General features: G+C 44.6%; 1 protein-coding gene across 15 annotated transcripts in view; it reads left to right on the plus strand.

Annotated features, from left to right (window-relative positions):
- Positions 1–23,476, plus strand: part of DGKD (diacylglycerol kinase delta) — a 75,398-nt gene that overhangs the window by 14,505 nt on the left and 37,417 nt on the right. For 6 of the 15 annotated variants that reach the window (XM_075937420.1, XM_075937417.1, XM_075937419.1 and 3 more), the window contains exons 2-3: positions 4,987–5,097; positions 5,844–5,924. In XM_075937420.1, the coding sequence (XP_075793535.1) occupies positions 4,987–5,097; positions 5,844–5,924 (192 nt within the window). Of the gene's footprint in view, positions 1–4,986; positions 5,098–5,843; positions 5,925–8,519; positions 10,517–13,314; positions 13,418–14,840; positions 15,595–15,708; positions 17,617–23,476 lie in introns of those variants that run through there. The other 9 variants (XM_075937425.1, XM_014577478.3, XM_075937423.1 and 6 more) reach the window with 9 other exon arrangements.

Consider the following 23,476-nt stretch of genomic DNA (forward strand, 5'->3'; position numbering starts at 1 on the left):
GCAGGAGAGTCCAAGTGTTGGTAGTACTTATTTGGCTGTGGGGTATTTTAGCTGTCTAATCACATCCTATTACATGGTATGTGAGGATATCTGCTATGCATATCATTATTTCAAATTGTCATTCTGTTGCAGGAACATTTTTACATTGCCTGTAAATAAGATAACCAGGACTTACTTGATAAAATTAACAGCAAATATAAGGGAATATTCTGCCCTTCACACTTTATAAGCAGCCTGTGGAATCCTGCCACAAGATGTCAGAGAGCCAGATCTTACAGCTGGAGGAAAACAGAACCCAAATAATCTTATGACCCATGTAGCTATTCTTCAGAGGATACAAGTAATAAAATTGCATTTGCTTCAGCACATCAGCGGGTCACCATAGGATCCCCCACAATGTACAACAGTTACAGACTACATAGCCAATAGTCTGGTCAATGTAGATCCTTGGATAACAAGTTATAAAAGGTTCTGGTGTGTTTGTGGAAATAAACAAGAAATAAAAAAGAAATAATTGCCCCAACTTCTTATGGCCTGTCTACACTACAGACTTAAGCCAGCCTATATTTTATATCAGTTTAGAGCCACTGCAGTAATTATTGCAGTTTTTCTTTTCAACCATATTGTCGGTGGTGTGCATCCTCACCAGGAGCACTTCCACTGACTTAACAGGCAGTGTGGGCTGACAGCTCCACATGGAGCTCCTTGATGGGAGCCTAGGTATGTCCAGGACTCTTGGTGCCCCATGGAGCTCCCTACCAGGTGCATGGTTAGCTCTCTGTTCCTCACCAGTAGCCTGGCAGCCACACAGACTCCAGGAGCAGGGAGCCTGAGTGGCAGCTTGGCTCAGAGAAGGAAGCCAGGAGTCTGGATCAGAGCAAGGAGCCCAGAAGGGGGCAGCTGGGTTCTAGCTGGAGCCCCGCATTCTCCCCAGGCTGACAGCTCAAGCTGTGAATCGGATGCAGGGTCCAGAATGGAGAGCCTGCCAGCCTTTCTTGTCAGCTCCAGCCCTGAGTTGTGCAACTGACGGGAATGAGAGCCAACAGCAGGAATGTAGCGTCTGCACAGACACCGCATCACCCTATCTACACCTAGCATAAACCTTAGCCTCGTATGGAAATGACATTATGGGAGTGTAGTAGGGTTCTGACATCGGTGGGAGCAAGGCTGTAGGGTAGACACTGATACAATTAGGTCAACATAAGCCTGATTTTGACCTAACTCTGTAGTGTAGACCAGGTGTTAGTTCAACTTCATTAAACGTCCTCTTGCTGACAGGGTGTGGCCCTCTGTCCAGCAAACTTTATTTACGGGCATTCCACTCTCAGGGGAGAGGGCCTGTAAAATGAAAACAGTACAAAAAAGCAGCAGTCTGAAAAGTTTTATAAAGTCATCTTGATCTTATCGCCAGCCCTTTCCGCCCAAACCCACCAAACTTTTCACTGAGCTGTCTGTTTGCCTATAAATAGAACAGCAGCTCTCATGCAGAGATGGGCAGCGCTAAACCAGAGGCTCATTCTCTCCCGCACCGTATGTGTGCAAGAATTGTGTGGGGTTCTCACTGGCCTTTCATGTCTGAGTTACGTAGCGCTGAGGTTTTCTGTAGTTAGAAGCTAGAGTGACATAAACTGCTTCTTAAGGAGGGGTGAGGTGACCACTCTGTAGAGTGTTTTTTCTTTTTTAAAAAAGAGCTTGATTTAAAGGAGGAGATGGAGGAGTTCACGTCTCTTGCAGAGGTGAGTGACACCTGTGAAGGTGTGGGAGTATCCTGATCAGGTTGGGAACGGGATGTGAGCAGCAGTACAAAAGGTAGAAGGAGTGAGTGGAACAAAACGGGGATTATGAGAAAAAGCAGAGATGATGTTCTGTTACAAACAAGCTTGTGCTTTGATTGCGGGCTGGGGAAGGGTTCAAGCCAGCCCAGAAGCTGCTAGCTAAGCCTGGAAAGGGTCGGGTTCTGGCTTCTCCCAAAGCAGATGTCTTAGAACAAGGAGTGCAGGAAGAGGACCTTGAAATGGCCCTCTTGCTGCATTCGGCTATCTATTGGCATCCGTTAAGCAGGCCTCCTGCTTGAGTTCTGACACTGGAATCTATGGGATTTGTTTCCATGGTTCCTTTTAGATGCTTTGTCTCATTCTCTCCCAGACACCAAATTTGGAGCCTGATATTGTTGAGTATCTCTTGGCATTTTTTGTGTGTGTGTGTGTGTTTTTGTTTTGTTTTTTCTCCACATGGCCCCATCCCCTACCTAAGGAATGGAAGCAGTTATTTCTTGCTTCCTTGTTCCTGTCAGAATCCCAACAATCTTTCCCCTCCCATCATCTTTCCATGTTTGCATCATCCTGTCACCTCCCTATGACCCACCCTCCATACTTCGAAGCAAGAAGGACTGCAAGGACTTTTATCAAAGTCTGTCAGATGCTTCCCCCTTGTCTGCCCATCTCAGGTATTTATAGGGCCCCCAGGATCTGAGCAACCTACCCTGTTTAATGTATTTAGCCTCACAATGCCCCTGTGAGGCAGGGCTGTGCTATTCTCCCCATTTTAGCTTAGCACCGCCTCTGGGCCAGCCCTGCAGTCTTGTTTCTGAACTTCTCTGCAGCGTACTGAGCTGATGAGGAGCAGCGGCACTCGGCCAGTCCTGGGACCATAGTGGCTGGACTGGACATAAGGACTCCTGTCCCACTAAGTTTTCACTGAGTATTAAGAGCAGCGTGCTGCCACTTAGGGATGTAAAAAATGGTTAAAAAAGTAACCATGTAACCCGTACAAATCCTAGTGGTTAACGCTCTGAGGATTGTACAGCATAAGGATTATACTGCAGAACCCGCAGTGCAGCCGGCTCCCCAGGAGCAGAGCCAGCAGCCAGCCCTACTTCCAGGGAGCCAGCTTCCACCCTGTGCTGCAGGCTCTCTATCAAAGCCTATAGTGCAAGGCAGCAGCCGGCTCCCTGGGGACAAGGTCTGCAGCCGGGAGCTACCACATGCCAGCAAAGAGTATAACCATCACGGGAACTGATTAACTGATGCTTGTTAGCTAATCGTTTAAACTGCTGCAGTCTTATATTCCCTACTGCCACCTGGCAGATTATCGCTCTCTCGTTTGTGGTTAGCTTTGGCCAGTGTGATGGAGGGTGTCACTGGGTCTTACTGATGTTTCTGGTATTCGGCATCTCTCTTCAAGGGCTTTTTGGGGGAATGTATTTTTGAGTTTGACACAGACCAGTTTGCAGAACATATTAAAATCTGCAGCTCTTTCAGAAATCAAGGGCCCACATTACACAGCAGATTAAGCACATTCAAAAGCACCTCTGTTACACTTCGGAACAATTCAAGTGTATTTTCCCCCAGCTCTTGGAGGGATTTCACAGCTGTGTTAGGGATGTTAAATATCGGTTAATTGAATAATTGATTAACCTCATGAATTCTTACCAGTTACTAAACTATTCTATAGTCCCTGGAGTTGGGCTGGCAGCCGTTGTGCCCCATGCCTGGGGAGCCCCCTGTCTCTCCGTGCTGCTGCCTCTGATACAGAGGCAGCAAGGCAGGGTGGCAACAGCCCCTGTCTGGGGGAGGATCTGAACTCCTGGTACGAGCCAGAACAGAACCAGGTTACCTGCCCGCCTGGCTCCTAGTACACTTTAAATGCAGAGCTGCAGCAGGGGTAGGTCTCAGACCCAGTGTGAGCCAGGACTGAGCCAGACTGCTGCCCAGACTGCAAAAAAATTTACTGGTGGGGGCGGGGAATGTGTGTTGTCTATAGCATTAACTTACGAGCTTTTGCTTATCAGTTAATTGACTACACTAGTACATCCCTAAGCTGTGTAGTAGCTTGTTACTGACTATGCAATGAGGGTAAGGTTTGTCTTAATTGACACTCTGACCGTTGACCTGACTCTCTTTCGAGGCGATGTTTCATCGAGATCCAAATGTGTGTCTTTTTCCTAGCCTGAAGTTAGAGAATAACCTGTCATACAGGAATTACCTAAACCTTTGGTCTTTGTCTCTTAATTGGGTGTTATGCAATAGGACTCTGTCATTGACCGATTTGGGCTACTGGAGGCTATGTTTTCCACTGGCTATTGCTGAGCTGAAGCACTGGCAGCATATATGCACAGCCAGTCAGAGAAAGTTGAAATCTTAATGATGATTTTTCCCCCTTTTTTCTATTTTAAAGATAGAACCTGGACGTTATTCTAATTTAGCTCTTGCTATCCACAGTCTGCCTTCCACTGGAGTAACAGATGTATTTGTTGATGTAAGATGAAATGAATGTGGACTAAATATATCTGTGTAGCTTCATATGCATAGTATGTGAATGAGTGTATAGAGTGTGGCTATGCATGTGTGTCATTCTAGTTATGGAGCAATTTAAAAAACCCAGAGCAATGTGCGTAGACAGTTTTGGCACTTCAGCCCTGGGAAATGGCAGCCAGCCAGAGAGCACTGAGGCAGTGCCAAGAATATCTGAAAAGTGCCAAATGCTGAAGCCGGAGACTTTTCCTGCCTTACTCTTGCTTCTCTCTTCACCCTTGTATGCTGGCAGATTACCTCCTGTGCTAGTTAAATGCTCATGGCCTCACATGGCAGGAATGGACAGGTCTGGTATTACCCAGTGTGTGTGTGTGTGTGTTCATGGTCACTCTGAGATCATAGAGTTCCAATTGGACATGGCTAGAGTGTGGCCTTATCAAGTGTGACTGTTACACATTGTGCATCACAGTTACACTTGGAGAAGATCACTTGAACAGACATGAAATCTGTGTCCTTGTGAAATCACATCATCACCGTGTGAGGGCTGGAATGCTTCTCAAGTCTGCTACATTTTCTGTCATGGTACAAAATGTTGATAATTTGTTAAGTGTTTCCAGTAGAGGGTGCTAAGAATATTGCTATAAATCTGAGCGGTCCTTTTGTGATGTGTGTGAGAAAGTGTTAAAAAGTTCTACGTACATCAAATTTCATCCCATATTTTCTTGGCTTCTAGACTGTCATAAAAGAGGGGATGCTAATGAAACAGACCAGCTCATTCCAGCGCTGGAAGAGGCGATATTTCAAACTGCGAGGACGAACGCTGTACTATGCAAAAACTGCAAAGGTGAGGCGCGGAATGTGCATCTGAGCCTGAGGAAAGGGCCGCTGGGATGATGGAGGAGTTTTGTGAACAGTGAGTCCTCGATCCAGGAGAGACAGTGGCCCTCGAGGTGTCTGTCCATAGGCTTTGTCACCACAAAAGGCTTCATTTACTCAGAGTACAGCTTGACACCTTGTTCCTTTATGTTTAAAATACAGTGGGTTCCTGGGGATCAGGCAGTGATGCTATGCATCAGACATTCATCTCCATCCCCCATAGTTGGGACTGAGCTCAAACCCAGTAGGAACTGAAGTAGGAAAGAGAAAATGTGGATAAAGGGAAGACCTGGGAAGCCTAGAATATGCCATACCAGTGACCCGAAGAAAAGCTCTGTGTCAGCTCGAAAACTTGGGTCTCTGCGACAGACGTTGGTCCAATAAAAGATATAACCTCAACCATCTTGACACTAAATTTGTCAATATCTTGACTGAGCATGGCTGCTCTGAAAGACTGTTAATCTTGCTCCTTTTATAAGAACTGAATTTACAGTTCAAAATGTAGCTATGCCTCCGATCCCTGAGCATTTACTGAAAAGGGGGCCGGGGGCATTCACGGAACTGTTCTGGTGAGTCCTGTTGCATACTGTCCCTCCCACTCCCATTCAGCACAAATCCCATCTGGCGGGCATGGGATGAAATCTATATAGGAATCCCATTAAGGATGTTTCTTACATGCCTAATTCACTGTTCTGATTTTTTTTTTCCCCCCAGTCGATAATTTTCGATGAGGTTGATCTGACAGATGCCAGTGTGGCAGAATCCAGCACTAAGAATGTCAACAACAGCTTCACGGTAGGATTTATCAGACTACTTCCATGCTTTCTCCATTCCTTCCCCTTCTCCTCACTTTCTGAATTTGAATATTCTGCCCGGCTTGGAAACCTCTCGCCTCCAGTCCTGGTCCCTTCACTAGGGAAGTTAACATTGCTGTTCAGCCACTGTTGAAAGGGCAGCTGGGAGGTGGTTACATGGTTGGTTTGTGGCAGAGAGATTCCATTATTACCTGCTGAGGGTTTCAGTGGTTTCTACGGTATGATACACAAAACTGAATGTTCCTGTTTAATGCAAATGTATGATGAGTGCAACAATATGGCTAGGGTTTTGTGCAGAAAAGTCAAGAAATACAAATGTATGTTCCCCACAGCAATTGTAAGTCATCCTCATCCATACATGAAATATTTTGGCTGATTGTTTCTTTAAAGGCATAGATTTAACATTTTTGTTAAATTAAGGTTTATTAACCCTTTCTAATACTGAGCATTTATTTAGCAGGACAGCGTAATTCCCTCTGCAGCAGGAATTACGGGTGAACATCTGTGTTGTGTACGTTGCAGGAGGTCAGATTAAATGAATGCAGAGGTCTATATATGTGTCCTAGCCAATTACAAATTGTAGTTAGGGAGAGGAGGAACTAAAAGGGCTCTTACAGGATTTACAAAGAGCTGTATACTGATGTATATAGTGGAAGTGGAGGAAGAGAAGAGGTAGTTAAGGTAAGGTTGCAGATCTGGGGCTAGTTCTGCCTATGTCTGTGTATGTCAGGATCCTGGCAATAGGTATTAGCCTCATCCCCAGTTGTAGCCCTTTGATCAGCTGGATCTGAGCAAAGTGGCTGTGGCATAAACCCTAGAATCTGGTTAAATTCCAGCATTTTCTCACAGTAGGCGTCTTCCAGTCTGGTACTCAGAGGCTGAGACAGCCTTGCTGAGTCTGAGAGTGAGTACTCATGCTACTCTCTGGGGTCTAGTGATTTGTTCATAGGACAAAGAATCAGGAACCCATGAGTTCTAATCCCATTACTGATATGTATTCTCCCTGTGGCCATGAGAAGAACCAATGCCTGCCCCAGCTTCTCCATCTATAAATCATAATTTTTACAGGTAAAAACTCTGAGGATTATTTACAATAGAGCTCAGGTCATGCAAACATTGTAGAAGTGACGAGGAGTCCTGTGGCACCTTATAGACTAACAGATTTATTAGAGCATAAGCTTTTGTGGGCAAAGACCCACTTCCATCAGATGCTGTAGAAGTGGTGTCAGTGTTACTGCACTGGTTGTGGTAATTGGGAATCGCTCTCCTCTGTCGGGGCAATGAATGTATTGGGGGAGGCAGGAGAATTGTCGTGTAGCTTACGCAACTTCCTGCAGCTGAGCACAGCCATGAAAGAGGAATCTCTGCCAGGTCACGCTTCTCCCCTGCCTTTCCTAGGGACTGAGGAGAATTAGCTTTGTTCTCAGGAAACAGCAAATGGTGCTCAGTCTCTCTGGCTCATGTATCATGGCTGCTCAGGTGGGAGAATAATGTGGCCTCTGTGATTTTCTGTCTTTTCCATCTATCGAGGTTCATACTGTGGGTTTGACTGTGGTCCACCCTGAGCTATAAAAACTACTCTGCTAATCAAAAGGTTGGGTAGTTTTTGTACCGTTTGGTCTGCCACATGACTGCAGTCATTGCTTAGGATTCCTCAGAGCCCTACAATTTTCTCCAGCTTTCTGATTTCCCTTCTGCAGCTTCCCAGCTTGCTTCCCCTCCCAGATGCAGATCTTTTGATCCATTTTAAAAGTGTGTGAAAGGAAAGAACTTTTTCCCAGTTTTTCAAAGCAGAGATGGCTAGTAATAAGTGTTGGTTTAAATCTGTGATAGCCATCATCTAGTGCTATCTAACAATGGCAGTTGTCCTTTGCATTTCAGAGTTTGTTTGTCTTCACTGCTCTCAGTTTGTTTAATAGAAAGTTTGATTTCTGATATGGCAAAACCTAGCCCTTCTCTGAGAAAAGATGCTCCAGTGTTCATACAGCTATCTACTTAATGGGCAAATACCATGCTTCAAGTTCAGACTAAAAGTTGGCTTAAGTTCAGGAGCTGGCTCCATCTCCCAGTTAGAATTGCCTCTGCTCCTAAATCCACTGACCATACCACCTACTCTTTAATACTAAAAAGTTTGCCATCTTCCTGGATTTTGGCAGGACAATCTGTTTCTTTATATCTGGTCTCCAAGCTGGCCAGAGCTCATTACCCTACTCTGTCCTCCTGTCTTACAAAGAACAGTATAGTTTGAGGACTAAAAAGTGGATCCGCTGTGTGAGAGCTGCTTGAACAATATTTTGATAGGAGGATGCCTGGGTGCTAATGAAGGAGATGGCAGGCAGGGAGGAGATTTTATGAGAGATTGGAGTAGGAGGAAAAGTGAGGAAAGAAGGAACAGAACACTGGTAAGAAAGGAGACAAAACAAGAAGCAAAGGAAGCAAGAAAGAAAGTGGAAGGAGCTTATAAATACCTAATGTGAAGAGATGCCTCAGGATCAAGAGAGATCAGGCAGCCAGGATGAGTGCCTGAAGGCTAGGGGCTTTGTCTACCCCAACATTTAATTTACAGCAAACTGGGATGTGAAACTACCCCACGCTAGCTTGCCACAGACTGTCTGTGTGGACCCTACTTACATGTTTGCTTTGATCTTACAGTTTACTTAGATCTAGAGCAACATGAATTAATGCACTGTTAATGCACTGCAGCAGGATTCACAAGAACAATTAGTCTGTGGCAGGCTCGTCTGGTGTAGATTTACATCCTGGGTCACTGCGAACTAAATGACAAACCATAAGATAACTAGCACAACATACCTTAGTTCCACTTTGTCAGGAGAGTGGCTTGATTTGGTTTTAGCGCAAAGAAAAGGTAATGCCTGTAAATCAGGGAAATGGGCAGAAGAAGGGAAGGTGTTTTTAAATGCTGAGAATGTTAAGGCAATACATTTGGGGAGAGGCAGCAAGAACAGAGAATGGCTTGTGTGAATGGCTTGGGATTAGCTGAGGCAAGGATGATACTTAGAAACACGATGCAGGTAGGATCTCAGTGCTAAGCAGCAGTGCAGCGCCAAAAGGGTCATCTGTTGCATAAATAAAGGAATAAAATTGTAACATAAAGGTGTACTGATAAGTCTTTTTGTAAGAGATTGGTAATATCTGACAGCTGATTTCTTTGCTGAATAGAGGTAGCTACAAGGGAGAAATACAAAGATTTAGAGCAAGGAAAGGCTTACAGGTTAAACCTCTATAGTCCAGCACACTGTGGTCTGGCAACATCTGTGGTCTGGCATGGTTTTAGTTAGCCAGATGTCCTGTAGCCAAGTTTCCTGCAGTCCCATCAAGTTTATTTACAGCCCCCAATCTTGGCTGTCAGTATTTTGTGCTGTTGTTTAGCTCTGATTTACCCTTACATGTCTTCTAAGAGCTCAGTAAGCAGTGGAAGTGTTGGTAATGCTGCTAGACCTCCCATGGTTTGGCAAATTCTCTGATTTTCCACCAGTCAGGTCATGAGAGTGCCGGACTAGATAGGTTCAACCTGTACTTGTGATTTTGATTATGTACTCAACTTATTTAGATTGCTTTAATGTACTTCTCCCAAGTTTGGAGATAGGAGTAAGAATGCCTATTTGGAAGCACTTTGATCCCAGATTCAGCTGTGTTGTGATGGGAGCAGATAACCCATGATTTTTAAAGGACAGCCCAGGCTGAAATAAAAATATCTGTTCTGTATTTCCTGAGGATTAAAATGTACCTGCCATAACAGGGGATGGACTAGAAGGGCAGTTGGATCTTTCCAGCTACAAATCCTGTGATGCTTCCAGTCAGCAGCTCTGGAACTGGTTTTCTACTTGTTTCTAGCAGACATTCTTCTCTGGGGAATGTCTGGACTTTCACCCAACTTCTGCTTCTATTGACCTTTTTGCAGATTTCAACATGAATTCATCATCTCAGTTTACTCAGAGCTTAGAGATTGTGCAGGAGAAAGTTCCCAGATGTCAGCTGTAGCAGGCAGTGTGTGGTTTGGTCTCCCTATATTGATACTGCCCTGAAAGCTGCTGTTTGGAGCTGATGCACAGACACAGCCGGGCTGCCAGTCGCCCTATTCTTGATCCCTTCTCTGCTGTCAAAGTCTGCTTTGTTGAAGAGGTGGAGCTTGAACTCCTGGACGCCTCCATAAAACCCTCTCCACCCCTCTCTGTTGGGACGAACCTCTGAGCTCTGGCACAGACAGGAAACAGCATATTATTCCACTCAGCGCCTGCCTCCCGGCTTCACTGCCAGCAGAAGCAAATCTGTCCCAGCTCCTCCTTAAGCAGACAGCTAATCAGCTTGTGGAGAGTACAACAGAGCTCCAAGAGTGTGGCTGCAACGAGGAATAATCCCATTAATTTTATGTCAAAGAATCAATCTTGTTTGTTCTGAGCTGGAGGAGACATGGTCAGGACCTTCTAGTTTAGAAAAGGATTGACTGTGGGTCTTCAACTTTAAGACTGAATTGGGTGTCGATGCCCAGTCCAGCACAAAGACAGCACCTGCTTGCGGACAGCGGACCCCCAGGCGTTCAGATTCTTTGGAGTAAGTGTACTTCAGGCTCTCTGGCTTTGAAAGTGAATGATGCTTTTCTGGGCAGATGCAGACGCAAAAATTGCATAGGTCTGGAATGGGTGTGCAGAAGTAAGCTGCTGGCTGTGGTGCAGTTGGAAATGCATCCTGTTTTGTAAGTGAGACGTCTCCTGAACCACTGTCACAGGGCGCAATACGAGTTGCTGTCGATTTAGGGAAGAGGTGTATGGAGTTGCTTGCACTCATGAATGAGAGAATGATGTCATTTCTTGTGAAGGGAGGAAACCTAGGACATTATCCTCCTCCAGCCACTCCTCTCTCAAGTGTAGAATGTCACATTTGCCTCATTACCATTTTCTTGCTATTTCACTCTAACTTCATCAGGCAAGTAAGAGACAGCACCCTCCTGGGGAAGTGGGGTGGAAATGGACGTTTCCCCTGAAAGTGAATGTCTCTGTTGTACTGACCTGCCCTTGAAGAGTAGCTGGTGTTAATGTTTTCACTGAAGACGCTTGCTCTCAAAGGAAGAGCTGATTACTCAGAACTGTTGCAGCTAGCTGTCAGGCTGAGAGTCTGCTGACATCTGGGATCTTTCTCTTGCTGGATCAAGAGTTGCCAGAGTTAAAGATCACTTGTGCTGGTTTGAAGTGTAAGCACCGAGAAAGAACATGTTACTTGTTTTTAATCAGGAAAAGGAATATAGGAACGTCTGCTGCAAGCTCTTTACAGGAAGTCAGACTCGGCCCTTGAGACTGGGGTCTGATGTGTGTACGTTAGGAGAGAGCAGAGAATTCCATGTGGTCTGCCAGTTCCCAGGACTCCCCAAAATGTCAGATCCTACTTTAGTCCCTCCCTACTCAGACAGGACCATGATAATATGCTTCTGGAAATAACTAGCCTTCTTGTATGTGGGAGGGGAGTCTCCTCAGCACACAGACAAGCTCAGGGCATTATGCTTCAGGGAATGTGCTGGTCTTCAAGGTAGTGGGGATGAAGGCACCAAGCAGGGAAGGAGAGTTTCCACACTCCAGTGCATTCCCCATAACATACACAGTCACATGCTTCAGGAAGCCACCATATTTCGTGGATGGGAAGATTGTCTCTGACCCCACCACTCTGTCGACAGATAGTGTGTGTCAGGGAGGTATTGACCTCTTGGAAGGGGACCAGCTGTGTAGTCCCATGAACAGAGGGAGAGATTTTCCCCCCATCTTCTCCATGTCAAAATATCTTCTATAAACAGGACAAGATCACAGTGCCTTTGAGTAACCAGGCTTCTGAGTGGATTGTTGTCTTTCCCACACCTGCATGTGCGCACAATTTAAAAGCTTGTACATAGTCAGCTGGTGTGTTTTATTATCTATAATAATATTGGTTGCTTTCAGAGTTTCTTCTCTGTAAGAATAGAAAATATGGCTGCAGACAGGAACTGCTGTCTTCATTTTCACTAACAAGCATATCACTGCTTTTCCCCCTCATTCAGTGCAGGCCTGTCCCCAGTTCTTGTTATATTTACTCTAGTTTCTAAACACTCCGTTGCTTAAGTTATTTGCATACCAATCCTCAGCAGATACTTTTTTCTGCTGGAGACGGCCCTTGGTAAACAGACCTTTCTGACTCAGTGCTAGCTTGTGAAAAGAATAATTTAGAAATCCTTTTCCTGTCTCGCATTCCAGGATTTTTAATCTGGACTTGCTGAAACTGGTCGTTAGTCTGTTCAAATGGGACATGCAGAGTTAGCGGGAAGCCATCTGAGGGAGTCTTCTGTGGCATTGCCTGAGAGAATGAAGATAGAGCTGAAGGGTCCTTATAAGAAGTTGCACTGCAGAGAGTAGCTATCATCATTATTATTATTATTCTTTAGCACCCAAAAAAGTGGCAGGTGCTTCTCAAACGGATGAAGGTACTGTATGGAAAAGGTGAAATGTGACTACAGATTTCTAGTAGGATAGACAGGGAGTTGTGAAGTGAAGGAGAGAGACTGGAGAATATTTGTTTGGAAAGGGATTTCATTCCCTTACAAGGAGGTTGATTGGTGTGTAATAAGCACCTGTTCCTGCCCTTGTGCCTGAACACTAGCAGCTTTTGTTTTCTACTTTGTTTGCTCTTTGGTAACCTTAGTACATTATATCCTGTGTTTAATCTACCTTCCTGAGTGTGCGCTCCAACTCTTCCCTCTGCCTATCCCTGAAGAGCAGAGAAAAGCAAGATTTTTGCAGGACACAAGAACTCCTTTCAGAACGTAATACGTAATTGAATATGTAATATTGAACTGGAATTGCAGTAGAAGAAAGTGGCTTCTTGTGCAGATGCACTCTCTTGAAGCCTTGTCTACAGCCAAGAAAAGGGCCAGTTGCTGACAGTATTATCAGCAAAGGGTTGCCTCTTGTTCCCCCCTTCTGTTGACTTTTAAGATGATTTAACAGCTATTTCAGGCAGAACAGCACTATCCTGAACACCATGACGCCAAGTGTGGTAAGCCACTCGGTTTGTCATGTTTTCAGTAATAATGCTGAAAACAGTGTGCTTCCTTTTTTGTACTAGCAGCTAACCTGTTTTCAACACTACTTAAGTGGGGGCTGTGGGAGCTATTGCTAACAGTAAGCTGTCAGCACCAGGTCTTTTCCCTTTTGCTCAGTTGTAGACTTAATTAGCTGCTAGCCGTGACAGGTATTACGCTACCAAGGCAGGAGCTAGAGCAATGGGGATCATTAATTTTTCGTTCTCTTCATGATTATTTGCTCCTAGATGAATGACTTGGAAGCTCTCTCTAACATGTCATTAACTTTCCAACTGCACCTTTATTTCAGAATTGTGTAGTTCCATTTGGGAACATTTTTTCTGGGAGGACTTTGTCCTCTGGAAGTACAGAAGGAAGAAAGGTCTTTTTCCAGCGCTACGTGGAATAAGTGGGTAGGTAGAGACTTTCGCCATATGAACTAAGTTTTATACCCACTGACTAGTCATGCCGACCTTTTGCCACGCTTCCTTTCTGATTATACGAGTCCCGGACTCTTATTCTTGTCTGTGCTCACTCTGCTGACTGCCATGAAGAGGAATGCCTCTTGTTTAGGGGCAGAGTGTCCAAAGACATATAGGAATGTGACCCTTGGGGGTGAGAGATGGTCATTTTCCCAGAGAATGCTCTGTCTTGTCAGCTTTCCCATTCTGGTATCAGGGAAGAAAACGAGACATCAAGATGTAGAATAAACAAAAATTAAACTTTTATCTGGGGACAAGCTGTACCGACAAACATTGCCTGTGGCAGTGCTCGGGTGTTAGTGCATTTTTTGCATGTAGGCCTAACAGATCTGGTATGTATCATAAGAGAAACACATCTAGCTAATTGATTCTAGTCCCAAGAAGTGTAATACCATGTGGTATATTTATCTCTCTGAGGACTGGTCTAGCCTGAAATCTGCTCATTCAGAGTTAAGCGGTGTAAAAGTCCATGGTCAAAGTACCAAGAGTGCTGCAGTTTAGGATTCAGATCTCTAGGGAGTGCAGCTCTACAAAAAATCTTATTGCTTAGGTTTTGGCAGATGCTTTAAAATATTAACTTGTCTTTTATCTAAGGAAAATGAAAGGTAGTTCACAGAGGTGGAAACTATTAGATTGGCGGTTGAAGCTGTTTTCACTATAAAATTAACTACGCGTCTCTGGGAAATTGATGAGTTATGTCTGGGATGAAGAATGTTCAGTGAGTTGAAGGGAGAGAGATGGCAGAATTAGGCTGTGAATCCTATGTGAGAATATTCACAAACGTAGAGTGTTTCATAAAACTCGAATTCACATAACTCCCTGGAAGCATGGCACTGGGTCATGCAGGTTTGGGTTTATTGGCAGAGCTGTGTGAAGTGTGCATTAGGGATGTTAAATTGTGGTTATCTGACTAATCGATAAGGACCGCTCTGCAGTCCCGACTCGTGCTGGCTCCGGAAGCCACCTGCACTGCAGCTCTGCATTTTAAATGTAGTAAGAGCCGCCGGGCTCCTACTGTATTTAAAATGCAGAGTCGCAGCAGCCCATACCAGTGTGAGCTGCGACTGCTCAGTCCCAGCTTGCGCTGAGTCCAGCAGCTTCTGGTGCCCACTGCAAACAGGGTCTGGTGCTGAAATAGTTTCTGTTCACGGTGGATAGGGTTGGCAGGGGCTGCTGCCAGAGCAACCTCCCTATCCCCCCTGCTGATTTTGATAGAGGCAGCGGGGGTAGGAGTAGGTGGCACCACAGAGCCAGTGCTGGGGGGAACCAGCTTTGAAGCTGGCTACCCCCAGCACTGGCTACTGCCTCTCCCCCAGTGGCCTCTCATAGAGGCGGTGGAGGGGAGGAAATGCGTAGTTGATACCGCAGTTGACTACTCGATAAGCTTAGCCAGGGGTGGAGAACCTAAGGCCCGGGGGCTGGATGTAGCCCCAGGCTTGTCTGGATCTGGCCCCAAAGGCTTGGCATTGGTTCTCCAGCCCCCTCCCCCTGCAACCTCCCTGGGGGGCTGGGGCCTGTCAAATTGTGATCTCAGCCTCCAAATTGAGTTGTGTAATTGGTGTTAATGAGAGACACTGACAGTGTGGGAGAGTGATCTATATACAGCTTATGACTTCCGGCCGTTTTTTATGAAATTGCTTTATCATTGAATTGCTCGCTGAATGTGGAGTCAGCCCTGTGCCATCAGGAATAGTGGCATGTTCCAGACTAGAGACAAGAATAGCTTCCTTGTACGTTAGGACAATAGGATGGCTACGCTCTAGGTAAAAACAGGTATCTCCAGATTCTTTGCAGGGAGCTGAGGTGTGAAGCAGAGGATTTTCCCAAGAAAGGGGAAACAAAGGAACTTGGTGTTAGTGCTAGTTGTTAAAAACCACAGAGGCTGAAAGAGAGGAACAAAAAGAACATGCTTGTGTAGCACAGAAATCCTTTTTTAACCGTGGGACCCACCAAGAAAGAAGGAAGCTGGCTGCTGCAGGGAGAGAGATATGCACACACTGCATGATTCAAAGGAGAAGCTGCAGATATCAAACACTGGATATGCCGGCTTAGTGTTTCTCAACCAGTGGTACGAGTACCCTTAGGGGTACTTGAGAGGAGTCTGGGAGGTACGTCAACACAACTGAAATTTGGAGAAAACTGAATTTTTGTTTTAAGTTTTACAGTGCTCTATTGTTTTTGTACTTTTTACACCCAAAAATTTCATTGTCTGCCTGGCTACAATTAAGTTGTTTAAACAAATGTGTTGCAATGGTAGAAACAAATTTTGTTTGTCTGAAAACTCTAGGTCCTGGGGTACTTATAATTTTTTTTGTTTGTTTGTTTTTGAAAAAGGGGTACTTTCTCAAACTTTTTTTTTATAAACACTGTACTAGATAATGTGACCGTGTCCCAAAGAGTGCTTGAGGGATAAGAAAACTGAGGCAGGCGGAGAGTGTATAGATGTTGTGTTGTTTTACCTGGATCTGTAGATGTCTTGTGCTGTGTTGCTATTGGAATATTGTGGGGAAGGGTATAGGTTTAGGGCCCATTTCTGTGAAGGAATGATGTAGTCTGAACTTGTGGAGTGTTCCAGAGAGGCCAAAGACACAGACTGTGTAGGGTACCTACTCAGACCAAAGGAAACTTAAAAGTGCACAGGTCCAGTTTTGCAGTACCCAAACACAGCAGCCTTTGGCTGTTACGAGGGCTGTGACACACTCCTGATCTGAAGTGTAAATTGCTAATCCAACTCTGAAGCTTCTGCTCCGATTTTCAGTGCCTGCTCCATGAATGAACGTATTCATTGAAGGAGCAGGAGTTGTTTTAACCGCTTTATACCTTGGCTTGGCAACATGTCAAGCAGAGAATCGTGTACCAGGGAACTCTTGACAGCCAGTCCCATCAATACTGTGCATTGTGAGCTTTAGCAGTGGCGTGCTTGGAATATGTTAGTCCTTTTGAGCTTATCTTGCCAGTAAACATAGGCTAGCTGTTTTAGATATGTCACTCTTCACTTTGCAACTGTCGCTGCTCCACTGTAATAGTACCCTGTCCACATCCCTCTGCTGAATGTCAGACAGAGGAGCCTGGCTCACTATACAGAGCAAAGACACTAGCTGCCTCCTGAACTGGGCCAGTCAAAGGGAGATCTTGTCCTGCATCAGCAAAGCTTCCATGCTCGCCTCTTGACTTTTTAATTTTTTTTCTGGCTGCTGGTTCTTGGTCCTCTAAGCCATAAGGAATTCTGCTGTCTTTTTGAGTGTGAAGCCACTGGCTGTTTTGAATATGTCAGGAGCTCTTGGGGAATTAAAGGTTCACAAATTTGTGTGCAGGGCTGTGTGCTTGAACAGGAAGTGAGCAAAAGGAAGCAGCCAGAATTATCAGGTCCTGTCATACGCCCACTCTTGGCTACGTTCAGCAGTTTATCGCACCAGGGCAGCTATATTTAGCCGAATCATTTCAAGTTCATCTATCATTCCTTTTGTGTCTTTCTCCAGCCTGCTCTGTGATTGGGCCAGAGCATTAACTTTTTTTTCTGTCTCTTGTGGTCACTTGAGCTCACGAGAAGCACTCTGATAAAGCACAGTCATATTGTGTTGAGCCAAAGCTGCCACTTCAGCTCTGAGAAGTTTCTGGGCCGCTAGGAAATATTGGGGAAGAACCTGAATGAGTAAGTCATTGGGTAAGGACGCCTTTGATGGAAGCAAGGTGAGAGCATGAAGCAAGGTGAGAAAACGAAGATTAGGTTTCACTCTCACTGATGGGAGGAAGAAAGGAAGTGGCTCAGTGTAAGAAAACACAAAAAGGTTGAAGTGTAGCAGAATTTCTTTTTTACATTTTGATCCAGGGCAGGGAATCTGTTGGGTTACCTTTCTAATCTGAATGGTCACAGCAGTTTACCGGGAAAGGACATCCAGGAGAGTCCAGTCTATTTTTTTGAATGTGACACGTGAAATTTTCCTCACTTGGCTCCATTGCTTGCCAGCTGGGCTGACTTGAAAAGTCAGCAGCGTTAAACTGATGATAACTTTGGACAGAGCAGCATCATAGAGACTTAACTGATGCCTTCAGTCAGAAGGGAGATGACACACCTGGTCGGAGGATGGACTTCTTGGTGAAATGATGCGGGAGATGATGCTGAGCCCTTGGTAAGTGTTAGATAATGTTAGCATCTAGCCTCAGGGATACTTGCGGTACAGGCTCACAGCTCCAGCCCGAGCCCTCATGCTGCATGGCTTTTTTAGTGCCATCGCACTAGCCCAAGTCAGTAGACCCCGGTTCTGAGATTTGCTGCTGCTGATTTTAAAACTCAGGAATAGAAATGCCCATTGACATTGCCTCCAGTCAATGATTTCAGATAGGGTGGCCTGAAGAACAGGTCTTCTGTGATGGGACTAAGATCCCTCAGCTGGAAGTGACTGCAGATACTCACTGGAGAATCTGAATCTTCTTGATTGCACGGGGGAAGTTGTCCAAACTGCCACGATTCCAACAAACAGCACGCTTATTGGGGTTTCCACAGTCGCTGTGATGGTGTGCTCCGGGGTATTTGTAACCTAGAGTCCTGCCTGAAGTGCATCAGAGTTTCTCTACCACCCGTATCCTTAAACCTTTTCTGTCATTCCCATCCCTTTGATGACTCTCCACAATGGAGTCAATGAATGGCACATTCCTTGCTACTACTGATTAACTCTGATGCCACAGTGCCTTGGGCCCTAAGAGGCAATTGCCTTATGCACCAGCAGAGTCATTAGAGACTAGGAAAAACTTAAAAAACAACAAATAGTCTAGTAGCACCTTAAAAACTAACAAAGCATGTAGATGGTATCATGAGCTTTCGTGGGCACAACCCACTTCTTCAGATGACAGGAGTGTTGGAAGTCCAGAACCAAGAATAAATAAGGGGTGGGGGAAGAAGGGGAGGAAGATAATCTTCAGCGGGGAGCCAAGTTAGTTTGGAGTAGGAAAAACTTAAAAAATAACAAATAGTCTAGTAGACTAAATAGTTACAAGAGGCTGATAAGAACCATTAGTTTGCACTTGGAAAGGAAGAACACCAACACCAGATTCTGTAACTATTTAGTCTGTTAGGTGCAGACTAACTCAGCTATCCCTCTGAAGCTTATCTACTCACTGTCTCTTTTTTTCTTCCTCCCCTTATATATTCTTGGTTCTGGACTTCCAATACTCCTGTCATCTGAAGAAGTGGGTTGTGCCCACGAAAGCTCATGATACCACCTACATGTTTTGTTAGTCTTTAAGGTACTGCTAGACCAGTAGTTCCCAAACTTTTCGGCATCACACTCCCTTTTTGATTTTTGAAAAACCCTCACATCCTCCCCCCCCCCCAAAAAAATAGCAGCAAAACTTGTTGAGAAAAAAAAAAACAACTGACTAGGGCAGCAAAACTTGATGGGGGGAGGGCTGGGTCACCATGCACCCCCCCCCCCCCCCCCCCCGGGAATTTCTTCATGCTCTGCAGTTTGGGAACCCATGTGCTAGATCATTTGTTGTTTTTAAGTTTTTCCTGTTAGAGACTAACTTGGCTACCCCCTGAAGAAATTATAGAGTAGGGATGTAATAGTGTAGTCGATTAACTGATTAACCGATAAGCAAAAGCTATAGGTTAATGCTATAGACTACACACATTCCCTACCCCCACACTTGCAAATAATTTTTTTAGCTGGCTGGCTCAATCCTGGCTTGAATCGGGTCTGGGAGCTACCCCTGCTGCAGCTGCTGTGCATTTAAAATGTATTAGGACGCAGACAGGCAGCCCGGTTCAGTTCCGGCTTTCACTGGGTCTGGGAGCTCAGACACCCCCTAGACAGGGGCTGCTATCACCCCACACTGCTGTCTCTTTATCAGAGGCAACAGTGCAGGGCTATAGGCAGCCAGTCCCTGAGGGGAGCTGCTGCCTGATACAAAGGCAGCAGTGCCGAGTGGCAGGGGGCTTCTCTGGAGTGAGGCCGGAGCGCACTCGCTACCGGCTCTGCCCCTGGGGACTATAGAATAATCGACTAATCGATAAGAATTCTTGAGGTTACTCAACTATTAACAGATATTAAACACCCCTATTATAGACTGTGTTCTAATGCTAGCTAAGGGAGATGAATCTAGGCATTTATTTTCCATTTTTAGGGACCAAACCTTGCCCAGTGACCTAGCATGGCTGTCGGCTCCCCTGTTCAGATGCCAGAAAGCTCCATCTCGCTCAGTCTAATAAGCAAGGGCATCCTCATATTTGGCATTCCTTTTTAGGAAGAGTAAACTGGTTTAGCTTATGTGATAGTTCACATCATGATAAACCTTTGATCCACTTCAGGGCATGACTGTTCGGAGTTCTGCCAATCCCAGAGTAGGCCAAAAAATACCCAGGTTATTTATAATCTCAGGATTCTGTGTGTTTGTCCTGTCTTCTGATTTCATTTTTTTTAAAACTGTCGGGGGAAGCAGTCCCCTCCCTACTTGAAAATGAATCAGTCCCTTGTTTTTGTGCTGTCCCATTATATGAGAACAAGAGGTCACTGGATGACATTACTGCTTGGTAAATTTAGAACAAATAAAAGGAAGTGCTGCTTCACATAGTGCCGTATCATCCTGTGGAATTTCTATTCTAGGGTGTTAGTCAAAAACTGGAACTGGAACTTACAACGATCGTTGGACCATTAATACTTGTAGCCATGTCTGCCAAGAGAGGGGTAACCACAACTCGTGCGTGTGGTAGGAATGTTAGAGTTTAACCTACTAACTATTTAACCAATAAGCTGATGCTTACTGGTTAATGGTATCGGTTAAATTCAACCAGCTCCCAGGGAGGTGCCTCATCCTGGGAGCTGGGCCACTGGGGCTGGTGGCTCTGCTCCCAGGGAGGCTTTGCTGCGGGCTCTGCAGTATCCAGCTAAGCTGCCTGCAGCACGTGTATCTATATAACTGCTAAGATTTTTAGCAGCTACACCGTTACCATATTACACGCTTTTAAACATCCCTAGTGTGCGTACCAGCTGATCACTGCCATGGCGAGCAATGAATATGTACGAGTCCCTGAATAGAAAGGTATATTTCTCGGGGGAGGGTCTTAGCCATGTTTTGAAGAATCAAAAATTTTCTTCTTTTGCCAGAAGGATGTCAGGGTAGTTGATGATGCAGAATGGCATATTGTATATTCCCTCCCCAACTCCCACCCAGTAACCAGGAGGGCGTGGCTTTTACCCTCCCTTCAGTATGTGCGGGGTGATTGGTCTACACTTAAAATTTAGGACATAGCTACAGCACGTAAGGGTGTGAAAAATCTACACCCTTGAACACCACAGCTCTTAAGCCCTATCTCTTCCCTTCCCCCACCATTGCCACCCCCATTGTAGATGGTAGATGTACGAAAGTTAAGGGAAGTATTTTGTCAACCTACCTACTGATTCTTGAAGAAGTGGAATTATTCCAATGCCAGAAGAACTCCTGCCCTTGCCATTGTATCTATACACTACAGGGGTAAGTAACATTGTTACATTGTCACGGCTGTGGTTCAGTAACTATGTCACCCATCCCTGTAGTGTAGACAAAATGTGGGTGGGTGTTTAAGGTGAAGAAGAGTGAGTGAGTTTCAGGTTGAAATTTCAAGCTGAAATGTGCACATAAAAATGTTTGAGGATGGGGCATACCTCCCACTTGGCTTCTTGCACCTTTTTTTAACACCCCTCTCTTCTTCCTCTCCTCAGTGGGGACAGTTTTTCCATCTAGTTCAGTGTTCTCTGTTCCAGCAAAGAGCAGTGCTATAACTTGCTCCCTACTCCCTCATGTGAGTGGTGGCATGTGTCTACATACTACCAAGGGCCATCAATCTAAGTTATGCAACTTGAGCTACATGAATAACATAGCTGACGTCGACATACTTGGATCTGCTTACTGCTGTGTTTTCACCGTGGTGAGTCTATGGCAGAGGCTCACCTGTCGATTCTGCCAGCACTTTTTATTCTGGTGAAGTACCAAAGTCATTCGGTGGCCCATTTATCACTTCTGTACTAGATGCAATGCAGCAACCTTCACTGGATTGATCATTGCCTGTTGATCTGGAGGGTAGTGTAGGCATGCCTTAAAAGTACTACAGTGGTTCAACTGTGGTTCTATAGCAATGGAAGATTTTCCATCACTTTAGTAAATCCATGCTTGAGAAGTTTTAGGGAGAATTCTTCCCTCAATCTAGCAGTGTCTGCATCAGGGCTTAGCTCAGCTGAGCTACGTCTCCTATATGTGTGGATTTTTGACACGTGGTCTGATAATGGCCACTACGGAAAGACAGGTTCCATATAGGACTAACTGAACTGTTGACCTGTTGTGGTGGGGAAATAGCTCTGTTATGTTTTCTGGTTTCCTATTTGTCACCAGTACTGTTTAAATATAGCCTCTGTTCATTATTTCACAGCTGATAGTATATCAGAACTAGATCTTACTCCTTTTACAGGAATTATTAGACAAGCTGCTATAGTTAAAATCTCTAACAGTTACCCAAAAGTTTTGAATATCACCTGATTTCTAATTAAACTGGAAGTTGGCTTTGAGAATCTTGGTTTGGAAGCAAGCATTTTAGATATGTTGCATCACTTCCCATCGCTGATGACATCAAGAATCTCAAGAAAAATGTTTTTCTGCAACTGTTATTAAGTTGGGAATTTGGCCAAGTGAAACGTATTTACAAATTTGTCCTCATTTCTGTGCCAGAATTCTAGTTTCAGGTCTGTGATTCCTTGCCTAGTAGAGTCAAGTATGAAAATACCTTTCATTAATGAATGAATTATTGTAGCCTCTAGAAATCGAAGTAATGAACCAAAACCTTCTTGTGTTAGATGCTATACAAACACAGAACAAAAAGACAGTCTGTGCTAAAAAGAGCTTGCAGTCTTTTCACCTGGGGTTTTTTTAGGGTGTGGGGTGTGTGGGGTTTTGTTTGTTTGTTTGTTTTTGTGTCTGGTATGTAAATGTCTCTGTTTGAATATACCTCTCTCCCAGAGCTGGATTTTGGCATTTTATGATGATTATATTATATGGTTTTAGAATCAAACATTCTTCATTGGACCAGTTCTGTGTGGAGATGCAGGAATTTTGAGGTCCCAGAAGTGAACCTTTACCTAAAACAGCTTCAATGCCTCTGACTATTGGGGCAATATTTCAGATTCTTATTCTTTTAAGAGGATACAAAAAATTGATACTAGATGTTTTGATGATACTGGCTAGATTTCATGATTCTAAGGAAAGGAAGAAACAAGAGCAGCAGAATAAGGACAATGGATTTCAAAAAAAGGTAAAATCCCAAGGGAAGAAGGGGGAAAGGATTTCAGGAGAGCTAGCAGTTTCTCAGGGAGATAGTATTAAAGACAAAGCTGTAAATTATCCCAATGCAAAGGAAAGGTAGACAGGACAGTGAGAGGCCATTATGGCTCTATGAGGAACTATTTTATTACCTGAAAATCAAAATGGAATTGTACAAGAAGTAGAAACATGGACAAATTGTTGAGGAGGAGTAAAAAAGAATAGCACAAGGACAAAACCAGAAAGACTAAGGCACAAAATGAGTTAGATCTAACAAGGGACATAAAAGGCAGATACGTTAGGAGCAAGAGACAGATGAAGGAAAGCGTAGGACCCCTGCTTAGAGGAAAGGAGAACTTATAACGGAAGATATCAAGAAGTGGTTAATGCCTATTTTGCTTCAGTCTTCACTAAAAAGGTCAATGGCGACCAGATACTCAACAATTAGATGGAAGAAATAAGTTAAAGCAGGGGTTCTCAAACTTTGTGATACCATGACCCCCCCGTCTAAGTTGCTCGTGACCCCCAGGGGGTCGGGACCCACAGTTTGAGAAATGTGGGGTTAAAGAATATTTAGTTAAGCTAGATGTATTCAAGTCAGCAGGACCTGAAGAAATTCATCCTAGGTTACAGAAAGAACTAGCATCAGTCATGGCACTTTTAGCAATTATCTGAGAGAACTCCTAGAGGAGGGTGAAGTCCCAT

Source organism: Pelodiscus sinensis, chromosome 10 (assembly GCF_049634645.1).
Source record: "Pelodiscus sinensis isolate JC-2024 chromosome 10, ASM4963464v1, whole genome shotgun sequence".
Classification (NCBI taxonomy): Eukaryota; Metazoa; Chordata; order Testudines; family Trionychidae; genus Pelodiscus; species Pelodiscus sinensis.